Source organism: Sinocyclocheilus grahami, unplaced genomic scaffold (assembly GCF_001515645.1).
Source record: "Sinocyclocheilus grahami isolate Dianchi unplaced genomic scaffold, SAMN03320097.WGS_v1.1 scaffold188.1, whole genome shotgun sequence".
Classification (NCBI taxonomy): Eukaryota; Metazoa; Chordata; class Actinopteri; order Cypriniformes; family Cyprinidae; genus Sinocyclocheilus; species Sinocyclocheilus grahami.
In genome coordinates, this window is record NW_015505367.1 from 1,077,338 (window position 1) to 1,087,276 (window position 9,939).

Sequence of the window (9,939 nt, forward strand, 5' to 3'; positions counted from 1 at the left end):
ACAGGATTGCTGCGTTGCTTCTTACAGCAAAGAGAAATGTGAATGGAATACTTCAAGCTTTAGTAAACTTTGCTTAGTATGTGGCTTACAGTACTGTACTTCCACTGAGTTGTATCTTCATACAGATGTTTATACTACTGCCGTTTTATAGCTCAGGAGAATTAAGTTGCAAGTAAAAATTTGGCCCCAATTTGGCCTTTTCTTTCAAAAGGGGAATAAAAACTGTTCATTTAAAAGCAAACAACCACAAATAGCCAAATTCTCTCAAAAGTCACAGCAGGTCACCATGTTTATAAGCAATTCCCACTGGCCTCAACAGCATTCCATATATGATAAAATGTGCCAAATATGTAGAGTAGTTTAATTCTTAAGATATTGACTGGGATGCTCTGTTCAAAAACTCTAACAATCATTCAGCATCTTTTGGTGATTTATGGGCAAATAAAACCCACTGACGTGCCCTATTATTTGTAAGTGAAATGAAAGACTCTTGACAAACATTATCTGACTAAACACTAAAAAAATTAATTTGCCAATTTTCCTGCATAGCATCATTCATATGGCCTCGACACACACACTACAACAGTGTGAGTATTCTTTGTGGCCAAATTTAAGTAAGCACTAATGACTAAACAGTTCCCAGAAAAAAAGGTACAAAATCTGTCACTGGGGTGGTACTTTCAAAAGACACTAAAATGTACACAACTGGTATTAATATGCATCCTTTAAGGGTAATAATGTACCTTCTCAAAGGGTATTGTGCAAGTGACACCTCTTGTATAATTTTTTATGAGAATGTATCATTGGCCTGCTAACATTGTTCCACAAATCATAAGTGGAATGGATTGTATCCACCAGGGTTTTTGGAAAACAACTTTGCTTGCCTCAAAAACTTCCTCGTCCAGGATTCTGGTCCCGAAGACAGTGATGCCATCGGTGTTAATGATTGCATGGTCACTTCTGCTGAGTGGTTTAGAGATCTTCTTCTTACAGTCCACAATCATTGTGACGGTCTTCTTTTCGATGCTAATAGCCACACGGTGCCACCTATCGGTTGGGAGGAAATTTTGTGGGAAAGACAACAAAGAAGAACCATGTTTGTGAGAATGATATATGTTTACTTTCCCTTGCATAACCAAAACTCATACAGTGAGAAAAACAACTGCCTTGTATTAGTACAGGATGTTCCTAAATGAAATAATTTAAATGGAACAGACAAACAGCATTCTCTCTCAATCCATGTGCATTTCAAAAGGCGTTTTACTGAGCGCCGCCTCTCATATTGACTCAATTATAAATATTTCACAAGCTGGTTTTTGTTTAATGCCATGATTTTTCAAACTGAAAAAAAGTTTTTCATTACATGAATTGTGAGAATACGCAAATTGTTTTATCACATGTAAACCTCAATGTGGCTAATCAAAAGCACAGAAGCTTACTGCCGTTCTCGTTTCTTATAAAGTAAATGTTTGCTTTGCTAAATTAGTTACATATGGCTGTGCATTCATAGTTTTCCTAATTTAATTATATCTATATAGATAAATAAATGAATAAGCAGATGGAAAATACAACCAATAATAAACTAAACTAAACTGTCACTAGGAAAAATTTATAAGCAAATTGCATAACTTATCCAAACACTTTCAATGGCCAGTTGATGAAAACTGTACTACAGCTTGTTCAAAAAGATGTTAAGGCCCATTAAAATAAGACTACTTCTGAAATTTATGTATTATATTGTACTACTTCAGACATTCAATCTGTTTAGACCCAAAACCTTCACAAAGATAAAAAAAAATATATACAAATAAAGAGTCAACTTGCTTTCCATCTGCAAGGTTAATGGCACGGAAAAGCGGGTAATCCTCAGGAGCGGGCTTCCCATGCTGATCCTCATACAGGAAGACCGGCGCGCGGCCCACCTCCACACCCAGCTGCTGGATGCCCTGCTCGTTGTATACCGACAAAAGGAAGGACTGTACTCCCGCCTTTGGTTTGATCGTCATAAGGATGGAGAAATCCTGAGGGAATACTCCTGAAGACACAGGAAAGGCATTGTGGGTTAAACATCAGCTGTTATTGATGATTCATTTGCTTGTCTTCCTTTCCATGATGTTGATGAACTACAATACTGCAGAATATCAGACAATACTGTGATCTAAATGGCCTTGTAATATGCAGTAGCCCTTTTACAACAACTCAGTAGTCCCCACATCGTTTGTAGGGGATGGTTTAATGAAGTATGAAACGGTTTGTCTTTTCTGTTGCCACATTAACTTTACAAGGTGTCAGATGACTTAACAGATTTACAATTAAACGGGTTGTATGAGCACTGGTGTGGAACTAAAGCTCAAACTGTCTATCTCTGAAGTGCTGTTCACTTTGCCAACCTTGAAGGAGATTTTGTTTTCTGCCAACATACTATTTTGCTAAAAAAATTTCAGTCCTAAAATCATAAGGTTTGGAGCCGATTTGATTTTAGCCAAAAATCACAGAAAACGAATTGTTAATTTAATCTCCTGCTGTTTTGTGCTTCAGTTAGCCTTTGCAGTCTGGCCAATTTGGAAGATAACAACACACACAGAACAGAAGGTCCAAGTTAATGTGACTAAACTAGTAAATGTAAATGATGTTGTTGTTATAGACAGCAAATAATTAGAGATTTCAACATCCCATTCGTAAAAACTATACTCAAAACTGTGCTAACCATGGACTTGCACGAAACATATGACACACTGGTTTTGTGAATAATTAGCATTACTATGACAAATAACCCTTATTGCAAACAATATGTAATGGTTCATCATCTGTGATGCTACAAACAACATATTAGTTTATGTTACAGGACTAACAGCAGCAACAGTTAATAGCAGTTTGGATCTTACTAAGTATTTGTTTAGCTAGTCATGGATGAATTAGCACGAAACGCTCTGGCCAAAAGCTACCAACCCAGGCTCATTGGGAAATGTGCAGGTGGTGACATTTCTGCAAAGTGACTTTGTTTCTTGCACGCTTCCAAAATGAACTAAGTGGCAATAAATGTGTGTTCAGTTTTATTTGAAACAGATGTGAATGTGAATGTGAATGTGAATTTGGCTACATTTTATAATGTTGGTTGCTGTCACTATTGTGGCAGTTCAGAAATGAAATATCCAGTGAGTGGAGCTAAAAGGTTAAAGCTCTTTAAGCTTTTTAACTGTTTCACAGGACTTGTACCCAAGTGCTCTGCATCACGTGCAAGACTGTACCAGGTGAGCTACCGAGCAAGTTTACTACCTCAGAAAAGTCTGGAGCATATGGAGCTGATTATATAGTGCAAATGTCAAAATGGATCAGTTTACAAATCATGCACTATGGTAACAGTGTTCTAGGGTCATAACAGTATTGTGCAAGTAACTGCACAAAAAAGTAATAAATGTTGGTGCTTTTATTTTCACTTGTGTTTATTTCAGCTGGAACTGAAGTGAATTGTATGTATAGATACATTTTTGGAGTTTTGCTAAAACGTGGGTAGAGGCACATTTTTCCAGTGAGCCTATGTAGGTCAAAACAGTAGCCAAAGAGCTTTCTTTCTTTCTTAATGGACTCTTTCTTGAAACAATAAACATGGCTTTAATTCCTTCATCAAGGTCTGGCCATCAGACTTCTAGCACTGTAAACAGTCCAAATGCATTTAACTGAGACGGTCAAGCTACATTATGTACTTCCTGTTGGATGCATTTCAAAGAGAAGAAAGAAACAACTTAAAATGTCACTTTCCAAGAGAAAACCAATTACACAACATTTAGAGGTGATTTACAGCCTTGCCCAAGCAGAACATTTGCTGTATTTAAGAGTAAGTAGGGATGAGGGTGCATAGATTAGCTTAATTCACGTACCTGGGAAGAGCTGCTTGGTTGGAGTACTGAGTTGAGCCTGTTTGTCCACTCGGTAGGCCACATCTGGTTTGGATCCTCTCCGGATGGTGCAGAAGCCTTGTGTTTTCTTCACTCCTTCTGGTGAACTTTTAAAATCTAAGACCTTGAGCACATCCACCGGTTCAGCTGTGAGGCAGAACATTGGTTGCTATGATCAAAGCATTTGTCATTTTCATAATTTCATTGGTAAGCAAACATTATTAGCTTCAATAGCTTTGCTACATCAAATCAAAACAATATTTGTTCAGTTATTTCCATTCATACATCTAATTTAACTAAAGACAATAATTCTATTAGCAAGCAGCTAGAGTAGAAATGAGGAAAAGTCTATGAGGGAAAAATTAAGCAGCACCATCCAAAAATACCTTTCATTTGTCATATATGAAACAACAGTTGTCTGAAAAAAACTTGTGAAACGGAAATAAATGTCCAGCCATTTAATCTTCACAATTGCTTCCAAGTACAGTTGGGTTATTATGTAATTTTATTGCACTATCCAAGTTTAAAAACAAGTAGTCAGTATTGTTCACGTTTATCTTATGCAACAGGGCTTATTTGTCCTTATCCTGCCTTGAATGGTGTGGAGTGAGTATATCTACAGTCAATTATCGTCCAGCAAGTGAGGACATTTATGGGCCACATCTTGCCATTTGTTGATATGCACATGAACAAACAAATTCCAATGAAATATGTATCCTCCTTGTTGGTGCCACACTGTGTCATTACGCAACAACGCTAACTCTGACTGACGGTTTTATTGTACCTAATTCCTTGCCATTGCATGTGTGCTGTGACCGTTCAATGAAGCAATTGTACTTTTACAAGGAACCCGAGCAGCATAGCAGTAAAGATGTGAAGAAATATCCAGTAGGGATAATTGACCCCCCTAGATGCAGATCCATCTACAAAGCCAAACATTCCAGGAGTTAAAGTCACTGGTGCTGGTCACTACCCTTCTACGGTTATGGCAGCTCAGCATGACCAAGACTTTACAAGACGCTCAGCTCCACCAATATGTCAGGTACTACACTTCATCATGTTGCTACTACCAATGTCATATATGAAAGGTTCTGGTTTCACTCAGCCTGCACCCCACGGATGGCTCATTTCTAATGATCCTTAACAAATCTATGCTAATGCTTAAACAGGCTGAGAGATTTATGATATGATTAATATGGCAATTTAGAGGCTGGTACTGTAAAGTGGACTCTGAGCAGCACTGTAATGTCACACTGATTTATTGTTCTGCTCGAGTCTAGGCTTTGTCTTTGATGCCGTGAAAAGGAAAAGTTCCGGCCTCACTTGAGACTGATGAATGAGGATGTACGCAAGGTCAGGGAGATAAGAGTATCAGCTGGGTTACTTACATCCATCACTATCCGTACACAACTTTGTGTGCTTTAGACACATCTGTTTGGCATCACCACTGCGAATGTTGTGGTTAAGGATGCCTTGAGTTGTGTGAAGTCTCTGATTCTCAGGAGGTTTAAGGGAATAGGAACAGAGGCTGAATGGATGACTAGCACATAAATACTCCTATTCTGACTCCCCCGCTACCAGAAACTACAAAAACGTCTGAGTCAGGTCAAATGGACATATTTGTCTGCTGGTCAGGCTGCAGACAGGAAGTATCTCTTTCAAAGGCCTAAAAACAATAAACCATATAAACAGAATGACTAGTTGCTAAGACTCATTACTCTCTCTCTCAGGACCCAGTGTTGGATCCAAACCAGGGTTTTATTTTCATATGCTTTGACATCACAAAAAGGCTCATTTTCCACCCTGTCCCACTCAACGAAGGCTGGGAAAGCACTTTAGAAGAATTATACTGAAGTCTTTTGATAGATCAGCCCTATAACACTGCACATAAGAAACAATAAAACCAGCAGAACCTTTATAAAATATGAAGGACGATGAGCTGCATTTATTAAAAATAGACTCTGGGGAAAAGTCACTCAGACGCCTGGTCATCACAATTACACTGAATTATATTTTAAGGCCAAGAGCAGAACAAAAAAAATAAAAACATTTGAGAGTTCTTCTTTTGCTACAGTAGTTCATGTAAAAAAATATATACATTTGACTTTATTATTATTATTTTCTGTAACCATATGGTAAGAGCATGCAGGAAGTGCTGATCCGGTAGTTCCTGTTCCACATATGTGGCCAGGAGCTGAAGGGTGGTGCTTTTTTAGGGTTAGTGCACATGCTGAACACATTATGGTGTATACAGCCTGCAGATAACTTTGACTCAGTGTACCACCAACCAAGTCCTAATGCACTGAAAGCACAAATGTATTGTTATTCTACTCTGGGACTAATAAATAGGGACTATGTTTAAGAGCAAATTATGCTGTTCAAAAGCTTGGAGTCAGTAAAATTTTACTTAAAGATAAATATTAAAATTAGATATTATAAAATATATATATATTAATACTTTTAATCAGCAAGGATATATTAAAATGATTTAAATTGTTACAAAGTATTTCTATTTCAAATAAATGCTGTTCTTTCTATTGATTAAAGAATCCTGACCATTTTTAAGACATAAGAGAAGTGATAAATGATAATAAAAAGTGATAATATGATAAGAAAAGTTTATTTTTTGCATATTAGATTGATTTCTGAAGGATCATGTGACACTGAAGACTGGAGAAATGGCTTCTGAAAATGTTTTGCCATCCCAGGAATAACTTACATTTTATAATATATTTAAAAATACCAAAAAAAAAAAAATATATATATATATATAACATTATACAGTATTATACAGTATACATTTTTGTATAGTATATAAATAATTTTTAGGAATTTTTAAATATTTACCAAAAATCTGCAGTATTTGCCTAGAACAGCTTCATTTTCTTGATAAAATTAAAACAGCTGCACACAATAAAGCCCAGCGTGTCTACATATGTGTGCACGTTTGTGAGCTTGATGCGGTGAGGTTCTTAATGTAGCTTTGTCAAATCAGTCTGTTGAGAGTTTCCATTCAGCGTAACCCCCACTGACAAAACAAAGAGCAGCCCTCTGCATTGTCATTCTAAATGAGATGCAAAAACAGAATAAAAGGCACCCAAACTCTTAAAGGAGAGGGTAATAATCTGTAACTCTTACGAGTCTCTTCCAAAATGCAGTGCTACTGTTTTTTTTTCTTTTCTAAACACTAAACTGAAGGTCTCTTTGTGCTCTTCAGAATGCCTCTCAGCATTACTGCATACCTAAAGGCCTCATATATTCCAGATGTGCAGAATTGGCAGGAACAGGACCCCCCTCTCACAGAAGCTCTTAAAAGAATATCAGCATCCAAAACCCATTAAAGCTGCAAATAAGCACATTGCTCCTAATGCACATCCACAGTTAAAAGCACTGGATACATTTTTTCTTCTTCTTTGTATTTTCCAGATATTCTCTCTGGGAGAGCCAGTGTCATGGATAATGTCATGGTAGATTTTTCACAATAAAATATGGCAAAAGTATTTAGCAGAAAATAATTTATCATCTGCGTAATTCAGCCTCTGATATGACTTCAAACCTTGAAGAAATCTGGCAGAAATGTCAATGCCGTCAAATACACAAGAGACACAATATCAATTGGTCAGGCAAGAAAAATCATAACATTCAAACTGATCCAACAGTCAATAAAATCCCAGTACAAGACATTAGCCTTTTCCGTTCTATGATGTAGAAAACAACTGCAAAAAAAAAAAAAAGGCCCTGTATCCTCATTGGTTGAATCATTGAATATCCGTGCAGGTGTGGCCTATATCTCATGTGGACTTTGTGAACTGCTGTAGGAGATATTTTATATAGATTTCAACTCAATCCAAAAACTAGAGCCAAAAGGTAGCTTTCATGCATGGAATTTAGTTGTGGTCAAGATTCGTATTAAACCAAAAATGTGGAAACTCACTTTCAAAATATCCCCACCTCCCAATTGGCCTAGAGAAGTGCAATGTGGTGAAGACATTATCAGGCAGCCATTTTGAAAGAGGTATGTTATATATCTGAAATGGCCATCAGAACAGCAACAAAGGAATATAATCTTTCTCATTTTACAGAGTAATTATTATATTTTGGATTAGCTTAAAGCAGGAGAGACCAGGCTCTTTGAAAGCTTACTAGAAAGACAGTATACAAAAACATATTTGTGATCCTCATACAGTATACAGGTGAGTCAGAAAGAAGATGCCCTAATTTAGCCTATTACTTAAAGTAGCCTATACAGGAAGACTAAATGTATAAATGATGGATAGGGCCACTTTAAATCACTCAAGTGTCCACTTTTAAAAGTAGACAATGTGTACAAGTCAGAAAGCACTTCTACAGTAGCTTTCTGACAGTTGATGGGTCTTTAGTGTGGACTGGGATAGTGTGGAGAAATGGTATCGCTCTCTGTCTGAGCAACACAATTTCCTAAACTAATTCTGGGCACTCGAGTGCCTCACTGGTGTGTGCAGGGTAGTGCAGGTACCATGAATGCTGTCTCACCAACGGGTCAAATATAACAGACATGAACCTTTCTGCTATTTATTGAACCACTCTATTTTTGGGAAATAACCAATTGTTTTGTCTATATTTAAACCTTTGAAGATCAGGGTCACCAGTGATATTGTAACTGGTATTTAAAATTGTATTTACACAAATTTAATATGTCCATATATTTAATTTAACAACATTAACATACTTATATAGAAGCTACAAGCTTATAGAAATACTTAAAATATTTGTCTTGGTAGACTCTTCCAATCTAAATTTCAAATGCAGCCTCTTGTAGCTATAAGACATGAATATATCTATAAATAAAATAATCATATATACTTTTCAAAAATAAAATGCTGGGTATGTCGTTATTGAAACAATGGCATTATTAACAGCCAGAACATACGCCACTGATATCGCTTAGTCAACTATTTTTCTCATCAAGCTGCATTTTGGGCATTCTTATTACATATAATTTCAAATATTCGTTATCGAGATTGAGGTTTAGAAATGCCTTGTAATTCGTAACGAGCCTATGATGGCCATAAATGCTGTCTAGGTAGGCAGCTCACTCGGTTTTGAAACAGCCAATAAATTTGCAATATACACATGCTAATTTTATAATATTCTGACAGCGAAATTCACTACACATTTTAAGTAATATATTTAACTATATACAGGTTTATACTGAAGGCTGGCATCACTGGAAGGCTCGTGACGATGCTCCTCAACCTTTTCCTTACCTGCTCTCACATGTGTTGCCTGTAGGACAAAAGTCAGACTGAAGATTGCACTTAAAGCGGAGTTCCTAAACCAGTTTTTCGTTTTCCATCTCGTGGACCACCTTTCCTTATCCTTATCCATGACCGGCGCCCTCAACTGTATCTTATTTTCAAATTCGTTCCTTTTTCCACAATCCAGATTATTTTTATTTATTTCTGCACTGCCATGAGCGAAAAAATCTATTGGTTCTCGTCGTGAACAAACTCCTCAGTCCCTCCGCCCAGTAGACTCTCAGACTGAAGGTAAACGGGCTCTCCTGAAAAAAAGAAAACCGGTTTGTTCCCTGAAGAGCTCAAGTCTTTTGGAGGGTTGGACGTGTGGACTAAACCTGACCCGTGAGGGAAAAGAAATGAACACGGGGTAATCACTAGTCTTGGAAAGATCCGCCCATTATTTTGGAGAGCTTCAAAAGTTTGACACCGTTCCCCCGAAAACTCAGAGCAAAGGTGTATCTACTCTGAGGGATCATACAACACCGGGATGATGCTGGGACACCGGTTTACCGGAGGAGAGACTCACATAACCCGGATTATCATCCCGCATCCTAAATGAGTGATATAGGACCGGACTAGTTTACTTTCTTTTGTTACTTTACACATTTGTAGACCACCACTTGGAAATGTTTTTTTATTAGGCTATTATTATTATATATATATTATTATATATATATATTTTTTAGCATATTTTGTTGAATTTCCAGCTGTCTGTAATTTCCATTGCAGACCTGATGAAATGGCATTTTGCTCCACTATTTACA

At 37.0% G+C, this 9,939-nt stretch overlaps 1 protein-coding gene across 1 annotated transcript in view; it reads right to left on the reverse strand.

Moving 5' to 3' along the window:
• LOC107594685 (collagen alpha-1(XI) chain-like) overlaps nt 1–9,466 on the reverse strand; it is an 81,908-nt gene extending 72,442 nt beyond the window's left edge. The window contains exons 1-4 of the mRNA XM_016284820.1: nt 9,143–9,466; nt 3,879–4,043; nt 1,825–2,035; nt 885–1,047 (exon numbers count right to left, since the gene is read on the reverse strand). Of these exons, the coding sequence (XP_016140306.1) occupies nt 885–1,047; nt 1,825–2,035; nt 3,879–4,043; nt 9,143–9,263 (660 nt within the window). The 5' untranslated portion in view covers nt 9,264–9,466. The remainder of the gene's footprint in view (nt 1–884; nt 1,048–1,824; nt 2,036–3,878; nt 4,044–9,142) is intronic.
• Nucleotides 9,467–9,939: the final 473 nt, after the last annotated feature.